Raw genomic sequence first — 26,328 nt, forward strand, 5'->3', positions numbered from 1 at the left:
GTTAAGCATGTTGTTTCTTTGAAAACTTCTTGGCAGCTCTGGGCAGTGAGCACTTTCATGATCTCAATTTCCCAGTTAATGAGGCTGATGGGAGGCCATGTTTGTGGATGCTGTCAATACACCAGGTCTTACTGTTGACATCATAATCATGGCATCCCCCTGACTTCCTTGCACATCAGTTTTGTACAGATGCAGAGACAAAAACATGAAGCCTATACTATTCCAATGTGTTCTTCCCACCCTATCAAGTATTCTGAGTCACAGATTCGTCTATTGGAATTCTTACTGGAATAGTCCCTTATTCCCATATGGAACCCCAGCAGTATATCAGGCGGTGGTTACAACAGGATGATCCTGTGGGGAGAACACGACTTCTTAGTCACAGCTTGTCCACTAACTGTGATGGGAGGAGTTGTATAGCTAATGGCAGAGACCTGTCCATGGGATTGACCTCCTCAATGTGAGGACATTCACGTCCCAGGAGAAGCAGCAGAACGACACTATACAGATGGATGAAACCAGAAAGCATGAACATAGCCTACTCCAGGGTAAAACCTGCTTCCCAGCTAAGAGGGACTACAGCCCAGTAGGAGATCTCACATACCATATGTGCTGCAAACCCTCTACTACCTAGGCCCAACAAAGGGGTGGCTTTCACCATTCAGTCTGTATCTCCCTCTGTGTTCTAAGATCTTTTATCCCAGAAGAATTAAGTTTTGTGGCTTGTTGGGAGTTGGGGAGTAGGCAGAAATGCTGGTAACACAACACCATTACTTCCCAGACAGTTGATAAATGGTTTACGGTAGCAGCTTAAGTTCCTTAGGCAAAGCTTGACACAGTGGTGTTATTAAGCAACAATGCCTAGGATTTTCCCTATGAGGCCCTGTTGACTGTTTTAACCTACCCATATAGCTAAGTTTTCTCTGGTACTATGAGGTTTCACAAATCAGCAATACTTAATAGGAGAAGAAAAAGTAATCTAAAATTACAGAATTACATGGTTATGTAATCTGGGCATAACACACATGGAGTTGCAAGTAAGTCATTACGTGGCCATTATTCAATAATAGCCACAAAGTCGTCAGTGTGAAAGTTTGTGATCAAGTGTCACCAAAGTCCTTCCTCAGTGTATTCTCAATCAAAGCTTCAGTAAACAATGTGACAAGGTAATGGAAAAGGAAGGAGGGAGGGAGAAGGAAAGGAAGGGAGGGAGGGTAGGAGGAAGGAAGGAAGGAAGAAAAAAGAAAAGAAAAAAAGAAAAAAGAAAGGAAGGAAGGAAGGAAGGAAGAAAAAGGAGAGTTAGAAGAGTTGTGCCTCTCCTGTGGCTTTTAGGAGCTTACCAAATAGAGTATCAGCTGTTAGCCAACTCTCAAAAGTGGCAAATCCTTCGGCCAGGGCAAAGTGCTCCATATGTATTGTTTCTAAAGAGTTTGTTTATTCAAAATATGTCTGGCTTGAGCATTCAGTTTTCTAAGTGAGTGGGGGCTCAGGGGCGGCAGCTGAGGTCATCGGCTGTGCTGCATTTCACAAACTTCACTTGAGAGGAGTGATTTCTGCATGCCACCCAACAGTGGTTACCAAGACTGGGGGAACACAGAGGTGGACGGGAGAGCCTGCTTTTGAAGGCTCCCCACTTGGCTGACACGGAATTAGAGAAAGGGAGGCCTGTTTGCATTTGTTGGTGCACATTAGAAATAAATGTGGGCCTTTGGCTTAAAGAGTTCCCCGACAAAGAAATGCTATTATGTATTTAGTGCAGTCTTTGTAAAGCTTGGCCAGGCGAGGAGGTTTATCAAAAGAAATATGTAAATACCACAACCTGCTTTACAAAGGAAAGGAGAGTAAAATTCATCCAAAACATCCGTGGCGTTATACTACTTTCTGCCCTCAGCTTTTCTTTTTCTAACTTGAGACATGCAGCTTAGCAGTCCAGGGCAAACAATAGCTCCAACACTCAAAAACAAAACCCAGAGCTGGGGCATCCCTCGGTCTCCCCTGAAACAACTCCAGAGAAGTGCTCAGTCTTATGCACAATATTATTATGAAGTCTAACATTGTCATAGCCAAATCGTGGGCTTGGGCAAAATCCCTCCTTTATCCCCACTCCTTTTTTGCTAGGGGGAGTTAGCGGGCAAATGGGGGGAAGTGTTGGGAGGGGTGGGGGAACCAAGCCAATCAAAGTTAAAATAAAGTCTCTTTCTAGCAAGACTACTGTCTATAACATGTTGTTCCTTATAGAAAGTGGGATATGGTGGCATTTGCTTGATTAACTTGCTCGACAAAAGTGACAGCTGCTGTGGGTGCATGCGGATAAGCTGCACGGCGCAGTTCCGCCTTTGTACATCTGTCAGCAAAAAGGGAAGAATAAAGAGTGAAAAGAGACAAATTGGTCCCAAAAGACACTCCATTCAACTTAGGAGGTTTGCCCCATTCAGGCACGCTCGCTGTGCGCCTCAAGTACTGAGAGCTTATTCAATTTCATTCACTCTTTCGAATGAACCCACAAGTGTTTAATTTCTTATTCTGTCGCCTTAAAAAAAGGGGAGGGGGATGTGGAGGGGCAGGAGGAGGGAGCCTTGTGGACAGAAAGCGTTGCTGGCGAGGCAAGGTGATCCAGGCTTCCTGTGATAACTCTTAGCTGATTTCTGCCTTAAATGTCTGTGCTCGGGTCCCAAAACCATCCTAGTGCTTTTGTGGGTGACCTGGTACAAGTCTCTTCCCTCCTGGTGGGTGAGTCCTGAACCATCTGTAGATCTGGAGGGTACCCAGCCAAGTTGAATGTGTACCTTGTCCAAGGACAATGGTCTGAGACCTGTGCCTTTCAAAGAGATGGCTGTCTCCCCATGGTAAGTGATCTGGCAAATGTGTGGAGTTCTTTTTTTTTTTTTCCTCCCCCTGAGACAGAGGGAGGAAAAAAGGAAGAGTTCAACACAGTGAAAAGTAGCAAGAGGGGAATATGGTTTCCTGAAATTAAAAATAAAACCAGAGACAGGGCACCACTGGAGGCAGAGCCCAGCTGTACACGGTGAAAACACATGTTCATTTTTCCGAAGCAGCACTTTCTCTCGTCCGTATCTTCCTCCTCCTCCACCTCCTCCGCCCCAAGCGCCAGGTGTCAGAATTTTCTGGCCTCCTAGAAATGGACAGTGCTGCTGACACCCCAGTGTCTTTTCCTTGTCATGTACCCCATCTACCTGAGCTGCCACCCCCTGCCCGGTCTGCTGTCACGTGTGCCCCTGCTGTGGTACCACTGCTTTGTCTTTGTTGAAACTCAGCACTGCTTCCAGCGCCTGGACCACCAGCTGAGTATTGCCCCTGCCCCCACCCCATACCTCTTTGTTGCCTTGAGAAAACCACTTAGTGGCCTGTCTAGCTCCTAAAAAAAATGATGCTCTTCCCTTGCGAAAAGTTATCCCTCAAGTTGTTCACTAAGTTGACGTAGTTTGAGTTTTAAAACTACTGAGAAAACTTTGGCTAGTGTTCTGGATCCAGTGATCATGTTTAGGTTCTATTGTCTAAATTCTGGGTGGGCGTCTCCTAAAATGGTGTATATATGCTTCCTGTCTTCATCTGAATGGAAATCAGCCCTGAGGCTTTTCCTAAAGCATCCCCTGTTTACCTATTCACCTGAACTTTTGCCATGCAGTAGCATGGAAATTATGTGAATATATAGTTTTTTTTATATTGAGAATGATGATTAAAACCACCTCAGTCGTGAAGGTAATGTAAATTTTCCTAAGTAAGAACTTGGACATTGACTCGCAAAACTCTGATGATTCATGATGATGGAAAGTTTAATATGTGCAAATTATGAAATTAGCCCTAATGTGATTAACCAACCCTTTTTTAAAAAGACAAAGTTGGCACTCAGCTTTATCTTTCCGTTCTGAACACGAGTTACAATGCTTATTTTAGAGTATGGTTTCTATAAGCATTTCTATATGGTATGCAAATTTCCTCTTCAGTTGCTTACGTCAATCTGCTTGCGAATTAATGCAGTTAACTCTAAATGTAGTTCCCATACCTAAGAAGTGATCAGAGGAGTGGTCAGATGCTGGGCATGAATAATCTGAATTCCATCCATACACTGGATCCTTCTGCTTCTTAAACTCCTTGTATACACACCAGAGAATAGTTTTCAGATAAATTATTCACACATCTCACATGGATAATCCATGGTAGGATATGCCACCAAATCCAGAATTTCGTCTTTGTCATAATTGAGCTTTCAGTGATTGAGATGACTTGAAAGTGTGAATTTAGAATGTAACTATGCATTTTGTCAGACAGTAGGTTCCTTTGAGAGGACAAGAGGCTACAGCATAGGGGTCCATTTCCTCAATGCACAGGGAGGCCTACAACTAAATCCCCAACATATCCAGAGAAAAAGGTATTGTTAACAGTGGTCAGTTTGATAATACCCAAACTGCACACCTGCTTGGGAGACCCAGGTGGCTGACAAGTCCTGGTTACAAGTTGATTGGGGGCTTAATCACGTGGGGCTCATTATTAATGTCTCTTGGAGAAAGAAATGGCTTGAGCTGAGAAATTTCAGGTACATGAGAGAGCTGTTCCTTTTCTCTTAAATATCACAGTTCCTTGATCTCCTTGCCAAAAGTGAGGTATTGGCCTTGGGTGCTTGGTCCAGGAACCTGTCTATCAAACAGGAGTCACAAACTCGGGTTTGTTCTGATTTTATTGGGTTGCTGAGATAGGTCCTGCAGCTCAGCCAGGGAGTCTTAGAACAGCTGGTGCCTGGCTGGTGTGCTGTCTTTGATTCAAGGTTTGACCACTAGTTACATTTTTATTCAATTACTTAGCGGCTCAGCAGTCTCAGAAGTCATGTTGTGTACAGACAAGCACGGATCTAATTTGGATATCTAAATTGAGTTCTTTCTTTCAGGGCAGCACGACTTTGGAGCCTAATGAAAGGAGACAGAAAGGGAAGGTAGATTTTGTTTGTGTGACTACCTTGAGTTCAAAGGTGGAGGGATTCTGAAAATGTTTGCCTTACTTCTCTGACTTAACTTGAAATGAAAAATGGCATAAGGTTGTCCAAGAAAAAAAAAAAGGAAACTTATTTAAAGAAATCATGGATTTGGGGATCTTTGAGAGTTAGAAGCAAGACAAAGATTAAAAGTCAATTTATTTTGTATAACTTACTACATTTTCTCCTTTTTTCAAAGAGAATGAATTTATATAAATGTTATATCTGTAAAAATATGAGACTTAAAAGTCATTACTTCCCCAGCTTTTAAGAATTGAGTTTAATCCATATAAACTGCCTAGAACATTCCCTGACACAATTAGTACTCGCCAAATGTTTGCTGACATTGTTTGTATTATAATCACTTGATAATTACTATAGAACTTGTTTCCAAAGCAAGTTCTGTAGAACATAAGTACCCTGAGAGATGTTAATAATTGTCAACTATGTTTGGAAAAACATGCAGTTAAATGGGTTTGTTTACTACAGGACTTCTCAGAGCATTTATAATGCTAAAATAGTGCAATACATCTGAGTCACCAATAGTATAGTTTTCAGATATAGCCCATGGTGTGTGTGTGTGTGTGTTCACATATGCACATTCACTGGCCAATGGAAACTGTAGAGTATACAAATCATACATTTATAATCTTTTGGAAACTTAGAGATCCCTTACTCAGGTAGTCATTTAGTCCTCTGTCGCCCCAAGAATGCTAAAATTACACCTATTCTCTAGGCAGAACCCCTCCCTCTTTCCCTGCCAGACTGCACACCGTAGCTGGAGCACTGAATGAGAGACATGACTTTTTCTGCAGCTGGAAGTCTGCTTGCCTTTGATGCACACATGTTCTTTTCTTATTATCAGGCACCACTTTTTTTTTTACCTTCCTAATGTTTTGGAAGGCATCCCACAGCCTCTAGTCCATAAACTTAAGAACCACCTTGGATTCCAAAGGTGAAAGGCCCTTGCTTGAATTTTCAAAACAAGTTCTTATCCTAGACAAAAAGAGGAGCAGCCTCTGTTTGGAGCTTTCCAGTCCAGGTCTATGTCACCGTTTAAACAGAGGGAAAGACACCACCTCCTTGGATTGGTTCGACTGGGCTGAGAGCCCAGTGATAAGAGGTCACTGGTGTGAGTTACTATGGTAATTGAGTAGTATCAGCAATAGTTTTGCTCTCATGAGCCTTAAAGCACATAATAATAGGCAAACAACAGTGGTTAAAGCAAGCAGGTAGGATTACTATGTTCTTTTGTCAGAAGTATATAATGTCTTGTAGTCAGTTTTAAAGACTTCTCAACCCCCAAATCCACCCCACCGTCACCTGCTGAGTAATTTTGTGTGCTTAATCTCCTGCCCTGAACTCCAAGCTCTCTGCTAATTTGAGGCAAATGGGTGTTTCTGACATTAAATAGGGCAGCAAGGAAGCTCTGACCTAGAAAACCTGCATTCTGCAGCACTAAAAAAAAAAATATTCTTTCAACAATTTCATTAAGACTCTTTTGAATGATGAGAGAAAGGAGGGGAAAATAGCTTTCACTGCCATGTGAGGTTGCAGCCTCCAAAGAAGGTTTTTTTGGGGGGGGTTGGGGAGAGGTTTTGGGTTTTTTTTTTCCTTCAGAACATGAAAAAAGGGAAAGAAAGAAGAAAGAAAGAGAAACTTGCAGAGCATCCCCGCTCCCAACTTCCCTCATAAAACTTGTCACTTCGCATCGCCATCCGCTACCCCAACAATAATCACTCCGTGCCTATTGCTAATTGCAAGCACAGCTGAGGCCCAGCGGGGGGCCCTTGCACAGTCTCAGGCCTTTGTACGAGGCTCAATCTGTTGTATGGCACTTGTTCACACACAAAAAAACTACCAGCAAAGGCAGAAAGAGGCAGAGTCACAGGTTTCTTGTAATCCCTCTGCCTCCCCGCTGACAGCCCAGCCCTAGAAGCATTCCTGGTTTTGTCCTGCTCTTTACAAAATCTGAAGTGACCTTAAGCTACGAGCATGTCAGCTTTTGAATGTCGAGTTGCCGGCTTCTTCAGGTGCATTAAGGAGCAGGGAGGGGTAGGGGGCTACATCTGGCTGCTGCGTGTCTGTTTGCAGCACCCCTGGGGCGAGCTGTGGCTTCCTGTAACATGTAAAATATGAGTGTGAACTCAGGGTTCATGGCAAGGAACAGGAGGTCATGCCTCCATTCGATTCTAAGTAAAGAAACTGGGGGTTTGCAGATGTTTTTTTCTGTATGTGTAATGACACTACCCCTCCCCAGCCACCGAGCAACCGAGTGCCGTTTTTTGATAAAATGTGCCACAATCAGTGTGCTACTTGCAGATTTATTCATATCAATTTTTGCAATTTATATATTCAGAGACAAGATTGCTATTTCGGCAACTTTATGTTGGATGCCGTACGTTTGTGTCTAGGGAAGGAGGAAAGACAGAAGTATGGGGTGGGGAGGGTGGGCAGAGAAAGAAAAGAAATTAAGTCTGTTCCTGGGGCCACCGGCTGGGACGTTGTCAAGGAGACAAAGCGTCAGATGAGAGGGTTTGTGCCCCCCTTGTGCCCAGCGGTCACTTCCTGCCCTGGAGTGAAGCTGGAACATCTATTTCCTGTGGTCTACCAGAATGACCATTAATAGCTACTGTAAATATGACCGGGAAAGTGGGTTAGCAGGTACAGATGGGGAACAAGCTGCCCACTAGACAAGACCTAGACCACTTGAAGAAAGGTCTTTGCCAGCACCCTCCCGGGGGGATGGGGCCAGGGAAGGGAGCTGCAAGGAGACCCTTGGCATGATCTCCTGGGTCCAGAGGGGGCTGGGGGACAGGGCAGCACCAGCCCTTGCTCTCCACCCTCTAAGAAGTGTAGGGAATTACAGCTTCTATGAATTCCCTGCTTGCAGATATTTCTGTTCCCAACCCAAAGCCTCACAGCATATTTTCATGGAAGGAAGACATTGGTGGAGCAAACCTGGGAGATTAATCCTCTGGGGCCTGGGGAATAAGTGCTCCTCAGTGGGGCAGTGTTAATTGCCAAGCTGGGTGCAAAGATCATTTTGAGGCATTTAAGAAATACATGATTTTTATTAGTATAGCTGTTCCATGTAGGAGTTATTTCTCAGCAAAGGGCAAAAGCTTTGCCTGCCTCGCATGATTAGCCTAATGCTACTTAATTGTTTCCTAAAATAAGGGCTTCCTGAACACACATTCCAAACCCTACTAAGTCTGTTGTGGTGGGAGTTGTTCTGGATGCGGAGCTGTTGCCCTTTTTGGGTGATCGAAGTCTCAGAGCTGCTTGATCAAATCTATGTGTGGAAAATCAAGGTTGGGGGCTGTCGTCCAGGAACAGGGGAGTCTCTGGGAAAGCATATGAGGTGGCATGGCAGGAAGTGTAAAAAATGCAGCCCTTTTGTTGTTTGGACACAGTGCTCTGGTGAGGCATCTCTCCCCGTCTCTGGCCTTCCTTTAATTCTGTTTCACAGATTTAGAAATGCTGGCCCCGTGGCATGTTTTAGACACACCAAATAAAGGACTGAGCAAATGCTACCAGATTTGTTCTTTGTTCCTCACAGATCTCCAAACTCGGCCTTGAGACACTGTCTGAGTCCTAGGGATTCAATGAAGTGCCCACATTCATTCATGCTGCAAAGAATTTTCTGTCCCTTCTTTTCTTTTTCTGTGACGCATCATTGTGTATTCCAGATCAGAGTCTGTACACTGTCACGTATCTGAATATTTTAAGGAGAATTTCCTTTTCAGTGTGGAAAGTGGTTTTTATTTCTCATGTCTTTAAAAAAAACTATAGTACTTACAAAAGGACAAAGCGTAAGGATCTGTCATCATTATTTCCTAGTGTACACTTCAGTAGTGCTAAGTACATGCAGAATGTTATGGAGCAGCATCCAGGACTCATTTCATCTTATCAAACGGAAACTGTGGGCCCTGTTCCTCCAGCCTCGGAGCCCCCTGGCAGCTGTCAGTCAACTTTATGTTCCAAGAATTTGACTCTTCTAGGTAACTTCTGTAATTGAAAGCATGCAATGTCTTTTTGTAATTATTCCACGAAGCCTAATGTTGTAGCTTATGACAGAATTTGCTTATTTTTTTAGGATAGTAATAGTCCATTATATTATAATTAGCACATATATAAATTCCCATATAAATGCTTTTCCATTTGTCCCCTGAAAGACACCTGGGTTCCTTCTCCTTAAGGACTGCTGTGACTAACACTGTTCTGAGGATGGACGTGCAGACATTCTGAGAGTAGGCTTCTAATGTGTCTGCATCTGTCCCTAACAGTAGAATTGCTAGAGTGCCCAACTTTCTTTTTCAAGCATATTTTAGCTCTTAATTAGAAACAGTCACAAGAACAAGCAAGTATTTCCAGTAATGATGATTAGGATTGTCCATCTTTCTGTTAACAGTATGTACTCAGATTCCGGACACGGTAAAAGAGCAGTGCTTGATTTCAGTTGAAGTACATTTTATAACGAAACATCACATGAGTACATCTGCTTCTCCTCAATATACCTTCCTGCCTTAAGAAGGTAACCCCCTCTATGTTTGACTTGGGTTTCTCATTCAACTATGGTAAATTATTTCCAGCAGTATCATGACTGTCGGGTGGGAGGATGGTTTGCAGAGACCATCACACGTCCTTGAAAATGACTGTCTGTCTGACTGTGACCTGGAGACAAGAAGAGAAAAGGGGGATTTTGTAAATTTCTGGGTTTCATGTAAGCTGGTTGAATCGGGAGAGAAAAATTATTCACACTCTGGCTTTATGATACTGAGGCTGCCAGCAAGTTAAACCAACCAATAATAACTTTTTTAAAACACACACAAATATATCTTCTAGAAAGAAACTGTATACTCCATGTAAGCTTATTTTGGGTGTTAAACTTTGCTGCTTGATTGGCCCTCAAAGAAGATCCCTGAGGGTTCTTAGTTCTTCTTGGATTTTGCTCCCTGTGCAACTAATATTGATAGGAATTATTTGAGTCATAAGGCTTTAGTATATTAAGGCAGAAATCCATTTTGATTCATCATTTTCATCATTCATTTGAAATTTTGATGCTAAAGAGTGACTTGCTGAGTTTTAGGTTTAGAGAGTTGAAACTTGGTCTTGAATGGATAATTGCTTATTTTAATAAAAGAATGTTATATTGTTTAGGCCCTTTCCCAAAGAGTCAAACTAATAGTCATCCAAATGCTAAATTCCAAATCCATTCTGCTGTTGAAGAAACAAACATTGTAAGCACCATGATTTAATTATTTTATTTATTTTTCACTGTGAGTCTCCCCTCCTCATAAGAAGAGGCTGAAGGGTGAAAAGTAGCTGTATCCTCTCTGTATTGTTCTGGAATTGAAGTTCAGTGAGATGACAGATTTCTCCAATGGGAAGTCCTCAGGCACATGCAATCCAGACAGTAGCATACTGGCCCCTTGAAGAGCCACAGCATAAAGCTTCAATGTGGTGCATCATTTCACATACAGAGAATTGAAGCGACTTAACAAAAAGCCACTCTCAACTATAAAGGATGCCTGAGGCAGCCAGGAAGGTTGCTCTGTGATCTGTTTCCACTGCTTCTGGTATGTGGTTAAGGTTTTGTGCTTTGAGCTGAGCGTCCTGAAGCTGGGACTAGGAAATACCCGTTTGTAAGAACAGTCATTTTGGTGGCTCAAATTCTGAACAGCAGCAACACTCAGATAAGGGAAGAGATAGCACCTTTCAACAGTGAGCCAGTTTTGAATGGTATGCCCTTTTAGAAAGTATTTATCCAGCCTTGGGGAGTTCTGACAAATCCTGAAAGTTGCTGTGAACTATATGTCGTTGTCTACTGCTTTGCCCACTTGGCAAAGATGATTTCAACATGCCAGGGTTTCGTTGTCATACCCTCCCCAAAGCTTTGATTAGAACACAGAATACAACCAGATCCCTGGCGATTGTTAAACCCAAGACACCCAAGCGGCTGTGGAATTGTGGCTTAGGTTAACAGAGCTATGAGTGCTTTGGTAGAAGTGTAAAGAAACCCTGAATGATGCTTTTCACAGGTTCTTAAATTACCCCAATTGTGAGGAAGCAATATGCATTGAAAGCTTCGAACGTAAAATATTTCATTACAGTATTTCAATGCAGCCATTTAAATAGGTTGTGGGATTTTTTTTTCTTCTAAGTAATAACAGACTACTTTTGTCACCACCAACAAAATGAAGAACTTAGTCACATGGGTGTAGGCAAAGTATTATCTTCCAATCTGACTCTTTGCCAACACACGAAATGTCATTTATTTCTTCATTAGACACTTCAGGCAAGATGCTGAGCCAGTTTCTCTGCTGTGTAGCTGTGTTCAGTTGGAGAAAGGGTGCTTTCCAAAGGAAAGGTAAAAGTCCTGCTGCATGCACTTTGTCTCCTCAGCCCCAAACCACAGGTCTGTTACCAAGCAGTTACCAAAGTACTCGTGTGCTCAGGTGTCTTCAGAAAAACGAAAGCTGCTCAAAAAAATATCGAACAACCCTGAAGGGCTCACACTTTGATTATGCAATTTCTTCTTTGTGGAGCCAGCTGGAAAGACAAGGCTTAGATGGTGATGGCTAACACTTCGAAGGAGGGTGCTTCAAGAAAGTTCATGGAAACCAGAGTTAAAAGATAACTTTGTTTTGGTACAAAGGTTTCTGAGAGCCATGCCTAGTGTTCTCATCCTGTGTAGTTTCCATGCATTTTTTGTAGGCCCCCTAATGCATACCTGGCACAACTATAAGCATTCATTTAATCCCCACAGCAGCTCTAAGTAAACCTTAGCATTAACTGCTTTACTAGATGAGGAAACCGAGGCAAAGAGAGGTTGAGGGACTTGTCTAGGTTCAAACACAGGCTTTTCAAGTCAAGTACATTCTCCCTGGGCAACACATCCTTTGCTCCATTTCTCACCAGTTGCTAAAGTATTTTATTTCTCTGAGAGGCAGTTTCCTTTTCTGGAAAGTAAAAATTATGGATGATACAAAGTGTCCACAAATGTACTGCTTAGAGTTTGCCTGTGAACTGACCAGGAGTTTATTGTTTGGCCTGGCAAATCTGACTTCAGCATGACAGTTTCAAAGGAAATGCATGATTAGAAATGAACTAACAATAGGAGTCAATTCCCAGTGACTGTCAGTTATCACATCGGGCAAGGGTTGTATTGGATGGAGTCACAAGTTTCTGATCAAAGAGTGTTTGTGTGTAGTGAGGTGTTGGCCATTAGGTCAAATGCCATAATTTTTCAAGGAGCTTATTTTTACAATATTAAATGAAGTATTTCCTTCAGTTAGTATCTCTTTTCCAGTATATATGCATGTGTTTTGCTAAAAATGATATAATTTACATGTTACACAATGGAATCCCAAGAAGTTCATGGAAAACTGAATTATAAGAAAAGTTATATTTTTAAGATGTTTTAAAAATTTGAGGGACCATGGCTGTGGTTTATCAGATTAAGCCTCTGCCTGCAAGCTCTGGCACCCCATTTGGGTCCCCAATTACTGATCTCTCTCTCTCTTTCTCTCTCTCCTTCTCTCTATAACTCTGCCTTTCAAATAAAAATAATTAATTTTTTTAACATGAGTTGAGGGCCCAGTGCAATAGCTTAGTGGCTAAATCCTCACCTTGAATGTGCTGGGATCCCATATGGACACTGGTTCATGTGCCAGCTGTCCTACTTCTCATCCAGCTCCCTGCTTGTGGCCTGGAAAAGTAGTAGAGAATAGCCCAAAGCATTGAGACCCTGCATCCATGTAGGAGACCTGGAAGAAGCCCCTGGCTCCTGACTCCAGATTGGCTCAGTTTCAGCCATTGCAGCCAGTTGGGGAGTGAACCAGTGAGTGGAAGATCTTTCCCTGGTGTCTCCTTCTCTCTGTAAATCTGCCTTTCCAATAAAAATAAATAAGTATGTTTTTAATTAGTTGAGAGAGCAATAGAGAGAGGGGGAAGGAGGTTAAGGAGAATAGGGGAGTGGTTCGCTCCCTAAATTCCCCTAATAGCCAGATTTTTCCCAGGCTGAAGCCAGGAGCTCCTTCAGAGTCTCTCACATGGGTTGCAGGGACCCAAGGACGTGGTCACCTGCCACCACCTTCCCAGATGCCTGATCAGGAAGTTGAATCAGGAGCAGAACAGCCAGGACTTGAACCAGCTCACTAGTATAGCATGCCAGTTTAGCAAGCAGCATTTTAACTCACTACAACACAACACTTTCCCTAAAAAGTTTATTTTGATGTCAAAAAAGTTGAAATCCAAAATCTTTTCAAAGTATACATTTTTCATAATCCTTCTGAAGACCCCTCATACTTCAATAGTTTCTCTTTAAAGAAAAACAGAAAGAACTAAGTTTTTAATTACACTATTTCACTATTTTTACTGTATTTGTGACTTTACCTAAAATTGCTTCTCTTACAGAGCTTCCTGGTGATTTTTTTTATTTCATATGAGATTAATTTTCCCCTTGTTATTAAAAGACTGCTGTTTTGCTTTCCTGTGCAGTAAATATTTGAAAATCTAAGATATGTAGTTCTTCGGGACTGAAATTTTGTTAGTATTAGAACATTTCTATCTCTAAAACTCTGTTCAAAAAACTCAATTCATTGTGTTGAGGGCAACTCATGTAACTGTAATTTTCTTAAGACAAACTTTCCATAAGGGGAAATTTGTTCTGCTAGCAATGCTGTGTTACCAGCCCAAAATTAAATAATCAGAGGCAAGACTAAAGGAGAGAAGACAACATGTATCAGTCTTAACTCAGAGATGACATTCCTCATCCGTAGCCAACTTTTTTTACTTTTTTTAAAAAATTTTATTGGAAAGGTAGATATACAGAGGGGAAGATTTTCTGTCCGATGGTCCACTCCCCAAGCAGCACAACAGCTGGAGCTGAACCAATCCAAAGCCAGGAGCCAGGAGCTTCTTTCGGGTCTCCCATGCAGGTGCAGGGTCCCAAGGCCTTGGGCCATCCTCTGCTACAAGCAGGGAGCTGGATGAGAAGTGGAGCTGCCAGGATTAGAACCTGCGCTCATATGAGATCCCGGCACGTTCAAGGTGAGGACTTTAACCTCTAGGCTATCGTGCTGGGCTTCAACTTTTTTTTATAACTTCCCTTGTGATTCTGCAATGGCAGGATGGCAGAAGGTTAAGAAACAGAAAAACAAACAAATGACCACCACAAAAACAACTGAGTGAAGGGCTTTAATCAAGAAATGAAGACACTGGCATCTCTTATTAGAGTGTCTGGGTTTATCTCTTACTCTGTCTGCTGACTGCAACTTCCTGCACATGTAAACCCTTGGAGGTAACAGTGATGGCTGAAGTAATTGTGACCATGCCACCCATGTGAGAGAAATAGATGGAATTCCTGATTCCAACCCCAGCCTAATCATTGTAGGTTTTAGGGTGGAAAGAAAATAGGTTACATCTCCCTCTTTATCTCTTTTTTTCTCTCTCTACCTCTCTTGCTCTCTCATTCTCTAATTAAAAAGATAAGAACATGGTTATCTCTCATCTGTCAGCTCTTTAAGGCTGTTGAGTGACTTTCCATGGGAATGTCCCTGACTCCCCGCTCTCAGTTTAGCAACCTTCTATGCTAATAAAACACAGAATCATTTCAACAAAGAGCCAAGTCCAGTCCTGGGCAAAACAGGTTCAACAACATTGTCCTACCCGCACAAGGTCTCCTTTGATAGCTTTAGACCCAAATGATCATGCAGCCTAGATACCTAGAACTAGAGCTTCTGTGATAACCAATCCATTCCTTCTTGAAAGGACTGAGTTGAATGCAAACACTTTGTGCAGGTTTAGTCGCAAGTAATCAACTCAAACTTGACCTGACACTTAACTCATGATAGGACCATAAGGAACTTTTGTAACCGATTTATGCCCTCTCTCTCGTCTACAAAATGGGTCTAATGCTAGTGTCAGTCTCCAAACAGTTCAAATGATTAAACTGTATAACACTTGTAATGTGTTTTGCACAGTGCCAGTGCATTGTAAGGCCACAGTGTTCAATGAGTACATAGCTTTTTTATTCATTGTGCTCTGATGTGTGCGTGAGGTTGTGTATTAGAGATCCTATGTTGAAAACAGTAGACTATAAAATAATTTTGTAGGTCTGATCTGGTGGAGTTTGTGTAAGTTAAGGGGATAAATTGTGATAAGTGAGTATGGAAATACAGCTAATGATTCTCTCTTTTTGACATCTAGTCTTCATTTTTATTGCTGTTCACCTGTGATATATGGATTGCCATGAAAACAAAAGCTATCATTAACAATATCTCTATAAGACATAAAATTAACATCAAGAAATTGGGGTTGGAGCTTGGGAATTACGGTCAGTAAATGTAGCAAAACTGCATTAACAATCACTGCGCCGGGGCAGGGGTTATCCAGATCTAGATAGGTATAGTTTAGCATGGGCTGCATGGTTTTGTAGGTGTGGGTGATGACTTCCTGTGAAACAACTTTCAGGTGGTGTTACATTGCTTAGAGCTGATTTTGAGGACAGGCATTTGGCCTCGTGCTGAATCCGTGGTTTCGGCTGCCTGCATCCCATATTAGAGTTCCTGGGTTCAAGTCCCAGCTCTCAAGTAGTGTGCCTCCTTCCAGGCAACAAGGAAATGGCTCAAAATAATCAGGTCCCTACCTGATCCTAGCTGCAGTGACGAGCATTTGGGGAGTGAACCAGTGGGTAGGATCTCTCTCTTTGTCCCTTCCTTCTTCCCTCCCTCAAAGTAATTTTTAAAGTTTTCAAAGAAAGAGCTAATTATATGACTTACAGGGCTTGTGCATACAATTCTAGAGAGATTTCATTTCACTTTTCCTGGGAACTTGATCTGCTTTTCCTCTTGTTCTTTGTTGTCTAAGGTAGATAATATGATGATGATGGTGGAGGTGGTGGCAGCTTTGGGGTGGCTGCAGTGACAGATGACAGCAGTGGTGGTGGTGGTGGTGCAACCGGCCAAGGCTTTGAGGAATTATATGACAAATACTATGATGGATGCTTTACTAGCACTGTTTCATCTACTCGCCAGAAAAAGCCTATGAAAAGCTGATTGATCTCCGTTATCTCATCAGGAAACTGAGTCTGTGAGAATGTAGGGAAGCTGCCCCAGGTCATAAACCAGGTCACAGACTCAGGTGTGTCATAGGGTCTATGTTCTCAACCACTATATCGAAGATTGCAAAACTACATAAATGGCAGTTTTAGAACCTTCCATGCTTGCTATGGCTGCCGAAGAAGTCTCCAGCTTTCTTAGCCCACAGATCATAGCTGCATGGGTATCATTTGGGGTTTCAAGTCCAAAACGTTCACAGAACTCTCTCCAGAAGGCTACTGGAGATTTATTTCTTTACTGCATTTTTAGGAGAAAAGGAAGTTTCAAATCAACCCATGTGAATTCATGGAGGTTGAAGGAGGAGTCCAGGCTATCCTTAAACACTTAGTACATATTATAAGACTACAGCTCTTATTGCTACAGATTTATAGTACATGTTCCCAAAAATGCAATGCCCAGGTGTTAGGAAAGCTTGGGAAATGGCATATCTGAACCAAAGAGAAAACAAAATGGGGAGAACTTAAAATGTTTTATTAATTTCCTCTTTTGAAGAATCATAACAAATCTGCTGCATTAGTATCAATCTCAAGTAAAGCAAACCTGATGCGTAAGCACAGTGAGCCCCACAAGGGAGAGCAGGAACCAGCTAGACACTCTGTAACACACTCATCAATGTCGAATGACAGCTTGCTGGGAGGAAGCAAGCCCCGGTAGGTGGAATTGGCCAAGTTCCACAGGGGGAGGGAAAAAAATTAACCACTATTTCATAGAAACCACTGCTTCTATCAATGTAATATCCCTGAAATTCCCAAGATCCGCTCTTCACGCCCAACACATTTCTGTAGCTGCATAGGGAGGAGTGGTGGTAGTAGACAGTCAGCTAATCCAAGCCGGGAGCTGCCCTTCCGGAGTCACCATGTAACCTTGGGAAAAGTCTTCCCATCTCTAGGCCTTACTTGCACCTCTACCCAGGAGGGTGTGGAAGATCCCTCTCACCTCTAACATTTTAAAGTTCTAGAAGCCAGTGCCTCCTGCCTTCTCCAACATCCAAGTGCCTTTAAAGCATATTTCTACAAAACCAAGCGAGTGCTGCGTTGCATCCAGGAGTGCCTCCAATTTCATCTACTGAGCATAAGGTTTGGAAAGGAGTGACTTACTCCCTTTGCCTCTTTAAATGTGTAGCCAATGGGGCATCATACATTTTTTACACTTCTTTTGCTAGATGTGAGATCCAGGAGGAAAAGCATGGATGTTCCAGGGTTTTCTTGTTCTCCTGGGGTGGGAATCTGTGTGTGATGCGCTGAGCCATGGCTGTATGCATTTCCTCTTCTTCCTCCAACCCCCAGCCCCATTTCAGCCGCAGAATAAGAGTGCTGATAAGCATTCTACCTTTTTTATTTTTATTTTTTACTATCTAAAATTCATTTACAAGTATGGAAAATGCTTACATAAAATGGAAGGGAGTGTTATATTTTTTTTTCTTGAAAGGTGGCACGTCTCTCAGCAAAGAGAAAAAGGCATGTTGCACAAGGCTTGCTGGCAGTGATGGAAGCCAGCGCCGGTTTGCCTGTTGTCACAGCCAAAGCAAAATGCCACCTCTGCCTAGAAACCAGAGTGCCACACTCCCCTTATGTGTCCCTAAGATGTACCCAGTCTGAGGCCTTGAGCTTGTGGATTTGGCCAAGAGGGCACCAGGGTTGCTTGAAGGTCATCGTCCAACCCTAGGAGGCAGTTACTAAAGGATCTCAAAATAGATTTGTGAGCCCCAGACTGCATATCAATCAAAGACAGCCAGTAAATGAGGGATCTGAGGCCTGGGGTGAGCACAGAGAATCCCCAGTTGCCAGGAGTGAAGCAGAGCTGCAGAAATACCAGCGTCTCAGGGATATGCCTGGCCCTGAACCCTTTGTTAACAAACGCAGATGCAGCGGCAGCAAAAGCCTCAAAATCCCAAGGCAAGATGTGCCAACAATAACCCCCTCCAAGCCACCCGTAATCCCCCTGAAAATAATAGTAATGTCTAGTGGAATGTTCTCACCCCTAGAGAGGAAACCTGGCTTGCCTAAGCAGTTTGACCCTCACACGGGGTCTCCCTCCCTCCATACAGAGAGGTGCCAACCTCAAGGGGAAAAAAAACACAAAAAACCTCCCACTCCCAACCCCGCCTGCTCCCTGGGGAGGGACAGAAGGTTCCTAAAACTGACAGTTTCGCCTCCATGATCTTTAAAAGAGCAGAAGTTGGCTGTGAGGCTGCAGTGCTGCCTCCACTGGGATAGTGTGGTCTCTATCGCGGCTGGGCTCCAAGGAGAGCCGCAGTTGGCTCTGGTGGGGAAGGAGCCTAGAAATGCTAGAAATGAGAGATTGCAGCGGAGGGCTTCAGTACGCCATGGCTGAGATTGTGTCGTTTCTTGCAAGGTGAAACTTGGCAGTTCTACCTTACAAGTAAAAACCCAAATTAATTTTTTTATATACAAAAAAAAATTAAGTCAGAGAAACAAGGCTTCGGAAAAACTGTGAGTGTTAGGCATAAACTGATTTTGGATGATCTTTAGGTGAGAAAGGGTGGAGTCACCATAAGAAACATGTTTTTATTTATGCTTTTCAAATCCCCACTGGTGTGCTATGAGTGTGTGTGTATGAGTGTGTGTGTGTGTGTGTGTGTGTGTGTGTGTATGTTGGTTAGCAGGAGAGCATGCATCATCTCAGCTCTCTAACCACTCTTTTCTTTTTTTGGCATCTTTTCTGTGCACAATTCATATAGGTGCCCTATAAATAAATATATAGGTCCATCCACACCTTTTCATTTTATTTGTAAATTGTTTGGGATTCGTGGCAGAGCGTAATGAAACCTGGTGAAGTTTAAAAGATTAGATTTTTTTTTCATACTGACACTTCATAACACTGTTCATATGTCTCCGAGTGAGATTTATGAATATATGAGCAGTACTGCAAAATTATACTGCAGCAGAGACTTCCTGCACCACAGGGGTGGCAGTCTAAAGTGACACAGCTTCAAGCATTTTTCACAGACAAGAAGCAAAATTTAACCCCCTTAAGGGGAAGTATGATTTCAACAGCTTGAAATGAGCTCATTTGTAGATGGTTTTTTTTTCTCTCTCTCTCTCATCGCTCATAATTTTTTGGTGTTAAGATTCAAACAGATTGCACCGTTAATGTAAGGACACATGTGCTGCCCAGAGCAGTTTGGTCATTTAAGATAAACCTTTATTCACTGTATCAGGAATGTCCCCAGTGGGCAAATGACATCCCCCTAAATTTCTAAGACTTCAGTCTCATTCCTAGAACTGTGCTTAATGGACCAGGTCTGGAGAGCTCTTAAGGTAAGTGGAAAAGGACATCACTAAGGTTCATGAAAAAGCCCTCCCCGGCTCTCCATCTCCTCATGTGTCAGACGGTGGTGTTAGGAAATCAGCAGAGCCTTGAATCAAAAATGTGAAACGAACCAACTACAGAAACACTCAGAAGAGCAAGAGCTGGTCTGCATCGACTGACTGCAGGTGAAATGATCTAGTGGGAGAGGTCTGTGTTAGATTCAAGCTCTACCCACATCAGTTTTAGACTAATCCACTGCTTTGTGATTGTGTGTTCCCTAAGGTCTCTGCCCTCTAGTTCTTGCTAACCATTTTGTGTCCTCCTGGAACACAACAGGGTGCTCCAAAGTGACCTCATCCCTCTCTGCCCCACTAATGCTCCATGATGTGTTGGCTGGAGAACTTTTGTCTCTTTTTTCAGCAATGGTACAACAGCTCCATGAACGTGATCTGCACCTGGTTGACGGATCGGATGGACTTACAGCTTCACATTTATCAGTTGAAAACACTAATTAGGATGGTGAAGGTAAAAGAAAATATCATTATTCTTCTGTGTAAATAACTCACTGAAGGGCATTTCATTGACAAGCTGCAGAACTTCCTGAACGCAAATATTGGTTTGTGTCTCAAGTAAGACAATCTTTTAAAAGAGTGTCTCAAACAAGAGAATCTATGTAATTATTTTGTGATACATGGTAAATTTATTACTCCAACATCAAAGAAAAATTGAATAAAAAGCAAATAGCTATACATCATGATCCAAATTGTAAAAAAAAAATACCTTATGCATTTGTCATAGGCCTGCATACCCCTTGCAGTAGGCATTCCCAAGCCAGCTGATGGTGCTGAAATTGTCATCATGGTAGCTACCAAGTTCATTGATGGCTTAGTTAAATAAAATTCTGCCTCCATTAACTGAGGAGAAATATTTACCTCTAGCTATTTCTAAATCTATCCTGTGATCATTATCAGAATGCAAATCAATATTGTTCTCATGGTTAATTGAAGTATTTTCTCTCACAGTGCGTGTATACAATCAAATGTAAAGGATCACAAAAGTGACATAACATTCCGTGAAAGTAGCTATTTTTTTTCCTCCCTGTTCTTCTGTGTGTGCCTTGGACTCATGATAATTATTTCAGTGTGAAATCTCAGTGGTTTACATGAAATAATAAGATCACAGAAGGGGGTAAATACGTTTTTGATCACTTCAGTTTCATTTGATGCTTTACCATAGAAGATTTTAAAACATGTGTTGAGGGGGGGAGTGGATCTCATTGCAGCCACCAAATCTCCTTCAGAGTATTTTAATAAACAGAACTGAATTGCTATTTCTTAGCTCTTTGCCAAAAGTTTCCCCCACTCCCATCCCGGTCACCCGCTTCATCCTCCCCCATTTAGTTTCTCTTGGATTAGCACCATTTCTCTCAAGGTGCTCCTCTACCCCCCGTGCTGACTTAAAACCAATTACTTTTGCATTGTGTGTAATTAAGGAGAATTATTATCATCTGCATTTGATCTCACAAAGCGCCTACCCAGGGAAGGTTACAGACAGCAGTGTGCTGCAGCTAGCAAAAAAAAAAGAAAGAAAAGAAAAAAGAAACATATGTAGAAACTAAGGGTTTGATCAAATTTCAGGTTTTTTACTCTGGTTCCATGAGGCAAGCTCAATAGCCATTGCCTGACAACTTGAATTCCAGTTTTCTGGGTATCATTATACACTTTGGGAAAATTCCCTGTATGGCCCTTACCAGGGAGAATTAAAAAGAAGATACAATTTTAATATTTTCAAATGATCTTCTTTGTACTGGTGTTTCCAGATTTGCACTGTGATTTAGAGTTTAGTTATGTCAAAAAAAAGTATCCGTCAGAAAGACAATTTCATTTTAGCTTTCTGTCAAAAAAACAAAGCAAAACAGCCAAACAGAATTCCTCTGCATGAACCACAGAGAAGGGACACAAAAATGTCACCTGTAAATGAACACCTTCACTTTTACCACAACTGGGCCCAGTTTAACCATCACCACCGCCCAGAGGAAGGAAGCAGAATGCCCCATCTGTACCCAGTATGTAACACAGAGGTCTCCTTTTCCACGACACATTTCCAAGGAGAATTGGCATCTGTCCGTCCATTCATTCCTTATTCAGAAAGCATTGATTCATTCATCTCGCATAGAACCATCAGGTGAGCCTTTCTACTTAACGTTTTACTGGGTGAGGGATTCAAAAATGCAAAGATGTTGTCTTCGCCCTCAGGACGAGTCTGGCACTCACTGCTCTGGCATTTAAAAAAAAGGGGAGATTATGTAAGCACTTCTTACCTTTGCACTGGCGTATTCTGACGATGATTATGTTACCCTCAATAGCAACAGAACCACTCATTGAAAAGCACACACACATTCAAGTTAATCATCCCCATTTCTGGTCTCATTCATGCTTCCGATTTAGCCCACCTCCTCCTCATCCCTGTTCCGGGACGGTGGTTCAGATCACCACCTCACTGGTTCTTCCTTCTTCAAGAGGTGTGAAGCTAGACTCAGGATTTGCAGTGACCTTATAGTTTAGTGTCTACCCTGGGTGACTTTTCAGGCGGAAAGAAAGCCCTGTGAATAATAACCGTGTGGATGGGGACACCAACATAACCGGGAAAGGGGATGTGTGGCCATCCATTCCAGAGTCTTCAGTGACTGGTCTGCACTATTCAGACCGCATCAGCTACTTCTCCATCATTACACCATGAAACTTCCACAAGGGAGGACCTGGGACTGTGTTCAGTGGACTATGACAAATAGAAATACTAGTGAGGCTGGCATTCAAGTCTGATACTCTTCCTTCTCTTGCCCCTTTAGCAAATTTCCTGTATCACTAAGAGAAGCAGAAGCAGTAGCTGCAATGATATGCAGTGTGATGAGGAAAGTTGTAGATAAGAGGCATTTTGATAAATACATTTTTAAAAAAAGAATTAGGAAGTAGACAACAGCCAGATGCTTCTGGTCGTGTTCAATTAACACTAAGGGATTTCTAGGGAAAAAAAAAAAAGAAAAGAAAATCAGTCCTTGGAATACCTAAGGAAATGTGCGAGAAATCGCCTGAAGGAACAAAGAGCTTGTGATACAGCAATACCAAACCATTGTTCTTGAAAAAGAGCCAAATCTCTTCCCTGAGAGCATGAAGTTGTGAACGGAATACAGTTCTTTCCCAAGGAGAGGAGAAATGAGTCACATGCCTGCAACATATTGATGAGGCATTAGCGCTCCATCTTTCCCGTAATTGTGGCTGCCTGTAATGGGTCTCCTATACCAACATACATATGTCTGTCTTGTGTATCAGACAGGGGGGTGTGGCTCATGCAATTAACAAGATTCAAGAATACTAAAGACCAGACTGTAATAGAAATCACAAAATGCCATAATCACTTGATCCATTACCTACATATTATAGCACCTTTCGCTGATTATCTTTTCATATTATACTAACCCCCCCAAAAAAAAGAGAAAAAGAGAAAAAGAAAAGAAAAACCAAGCCCATTAAAAAGAAAAGAAAGGAACCAAAACAATTATGGAACATTTCCCTTTGTGGAACTGAATAAACACAAGCTTATGTTCTTTGCTTTGTCTCATCTAATACAGTTTATCCTGTCACAATGTCTCATTTTCTGTCATTCAATGAATCTCAGATTTTAGTACGAGTGAAGTCTGAGCATGGTGGCTCACCCATGACAATGCATGAAGTGTGACACTTAGCTGCAAGTCTGGGCCCTCATGCCCTCACCTGCTTTGCATCCCACCTCACTCTCTCCTCAAGATGAGAACTCCCTTACCACTGCATCTTTTCCCTCCTTAGAAAACCTATAGAGACTTCCGATTGCAAGGGGTCCTGGACTCCACCTTGAACAGCAAGACCTATGAAACCATCCGGAATCGTCTCACTGTGGAAGAAGCCACGGCGTCTGTGAGCGAAGGGGGGGGCCTCCAGGGGATCAGCATGAAGGACAGCGATGAGGAAGATGAGGAAGACGATTAGACCCTCGGTTCTACACTCCCTGAGGATACAGTCCTGTAATCAATGCATGTCCTTAGTCTGTTAGTTAACCCCATTAGGGAATTTCTGTCAACTACCATGACCATGAAACGTTTACTAATACAATTGCCATCTTAGCTATGTGGTACCAAGATTAGCAAATGACCTTTGAATCCACTGAGTTCCTGATTTCTGTGTCTCTATGTTTACAAGCAATATGAAGCACCATTCTTTAACTACTGTTCCTGGAGAATACATAGTCCACCTGCTAGGTGTGTCCCTGTTGTCAGCAAATGATGCTTCATCCGTGTACTGCGCGCATTGATGGCCAATGGATGTGAGGGCGAGTATGCCAAGTACCTTCACTGCTTTGTTTCAAGTGTGTGGATGCCGGTTATTTAAGTGAGTGTAACAGTAAATTCACCAAGACACATAGATTTGCTTTGTGTTTTTGAAAATCAAAAGGCAAGGCGCCAGCTGCAAACTTTTAGTTCTTTCTGTTCCCTTTAAAATTTAACAAGAAAAATGGACCCCTAGTGTCCTTGTTAACCCATTCTCTGATTTACCCATATGGTTAGCCACAACGGCTGTGTACCAATGGATTGATTCTCTCAATTGCCACGGGAAGGGAGCGATCCTATCATAACTTCACATCAAGCACAGTTCGGAGCAACCGTCTTCTGTCCAAGATGATCCTCTTCAATGTTTCATTTTGCTTTTATGTTTCAATAACTGTGTATGTAAAAAAATGGAATATTTAAATTACAATCTTAGACTATAAATGTGTTTATAATAAGATACGGATGTTTCCTTTGGTAGATTGTAACCATAATTTAAATTATTTTGGCCCACACTGGTTTTTATATCTGTCATGTACATTGCATTGCGACCTGTCGCTGCGCGGCCCTGGGGTTTGGCTGCCTAGTTAGTTCTTTTCTGTGTAAAGTAGTGGATCCATTGCTTTTGCCTTATATAAAGCCAACAGTTATGAAAGTGTGGAAGACTGTGGCTTCTCAATAAAAGAACAGTTCCAGTGTCCTGACATAGCCGTCTCAGTCTGTGTGAGTCCGTCTCCTTTGAAAGGCAGAACTGAAATACAGGAGCCTGCAGAGGCTGGAAGAGGCAGGGAAGAGGTGGTTTTGGAGCGTGTTCTTCAAATGGTCTGAGTGGGCCGTTGTCAAACACTGTGAGTATCTGCCTGGAATTCTTTTCATTCCGACTTCACTAATTCAGAATCTGTGGGCATTTGGACGTGTTGGGCAGATTATGCTTGCCTTAGAGGATAAATAAGGGTTTGCTAAGCGAGTGAGTAGTGTAAACGAGAGAAATGTTTCTCCTGTACGAAGAGAAGGCCAACAAACTGTTTTTAAGCACCACTTTAACAGCAGTGTTTGCATTCAAACAAAGTGTGTGCCAATTATATATGATTCTTATATATTTGTTAGAGCATTTCACAAGATGCTCTAAGCTATGGAGGACTCCTCTCCATCCCCAGTCCCTGTCAACCGGATAATCACCTAGGCTTCAAAGAAATCAGATGTCTTATAGCTTCGCCTGCTTTCTGTGTCTCTGTCGGTTACCCAGGTTGACCTTTCCCTGGGGCTGCCAGAGGTTTTAGGGACAAGACAGCTTTTCCCAACAGGATGGAGGAAAACGGTCACCAGTTGCTGTCCCCAAAATCCCCTGTGGAGAAGGGTTCCCACTGTACTTGGACCTATAGAGCTGTGGGTGTAACTCAGTAAGTAGTTAGTGGGTTTGAAGTAGAACTGCCATTTATTAAGCAACTGTCGTATGCTAGGCATTCTGCCTGTATGACTTCATTGAAATAGTGCACAACCCTAAGTGGGAAGGGTTGTTATTATCATTGTAGATGAGGACATTAAGGTCAAAAGGTAAAGCAAACTTACCCGGAAGCAGCACAGCTTCATGCAGAAGTTTCAAGCCAGAGATACCAACACAAAGCTGCTAATACAGATGGGAATTAAGCACTGAGGTATGAACTAACTTTGCTCAATAGCACAGAGTTAAACCAGAGAGGGAAAGCCAGGCTCTTTAAAAAAATATTTTGATTACATGTATATATATTTTTAAAAATTTATTTCTTTTTATTGGAATGTCAGATTTACAGAGAAGGAGAGACAGAGAGAAGGATCTTCTGCTGGTTCACTCCCTAAGTGGCCACAACGACCAGGACTGAACCAATCTGAAGCCAGGAATAGGAGCTTCTTCCAGGTCTCCCATGCAGTTTCAGGGTCCCAAAGCTTTGAGCTGTCCTGCTTTTCCAGGCCACAGCAGGGAGCTGGATGGGAAGTAGAACAGGTAGGACACAAATTGATGCCAATATGGGATCCCAGCATATGCAAGGCGAGGACTTTAGCCACTAGGCTATAATGCGCCAGGCCCTGCATATATACATATCTATTTTTTAAAGATTTTTTTTATTTTTATTGGAAAGGCAGATTTACAGAGAGAAGCCGATACAGAGAGAAAGGTCTTCTGCTCGTTCACTCCCCAAGTGGCCTCAACAACTGGAGCTGAGCCGATCAAAACCAGGAGCTTTCTCCAGGTCTCCCACAAGGGTGCAGGGTCCCAAGGCTTTGGACCGTCCATGACTGCTTTTCCAGGCCATAAGCAGGGAGCTGGATGGGAAGTGGGGCAACTGGAACATGAACCAGCATGTATGTGGGATCCCAGCTTGTGCAAGGTGAGGACTTTAGTTGCTAGGCTATCACACCGGGCCCTGGTTATAGTTTTTGAATTACAAAATTAACGCCCATTCCTTGCAACCATTAGAAAAATTAGAAAATATGCAAAGTGAAGAGGGAGAATCTGCCTTAAATATAGTGGTTGGTGGAAGCAAGGAAACATTTAAGAACCATGGAGGAGAGGAAGTGAAAAGGTTAGGCATTAAACCAGAGGGCTG

General features: G+C 42.5%; 1 protein-coding gene across 5 annotated transcripts in view; it reads left to right on the forward strand.

Moving 5' to 3' along the window:
* CADPS (calcium dependent secretion activator) overlaps positions 1–24,426 on the forward strand; it is a 431,573-nt gene extending 407,147 nt beyond the window's left edge. For all 5 annotated transcript variants that reach the window (XM_058678713.1, XM_058678714.1, XM_058678717.1 and 2 more), the window contains 2 exons: positions 19,807–19,911; positions 23,229–24,426. In XM_058678713.1, the coding sequence (XP_058534696.1) occupies positions 19,807–19,911; positions 23,229–23,408 (285 nt within the window). In that variant the 3' untranslated portion in view covers positions 23,409–24,426. The remainder of the gene's footprint in view (positions 1–19,806; positions 19,912–23,228) is intronic.
* Positions 24,427–26,328: the final 1,902 nt, after the last annotated feature.

The sequence above is a fragment of the Ochotona princeps genome, chromosome 21, assembly GCF_030435755.1.
Source record: "Ochotona princeps isolate mOchPri1 chromosome 21, mOchPri1.hap1, whole genome shotgun sequence".
Taxonomy (NCBI): domain Eukaryota; kingdom Metazoa; phylum Chordata; class Mammalia; order Lagomorpha; family Ochotonidae; genus Ochotona; species Ochotona princeps.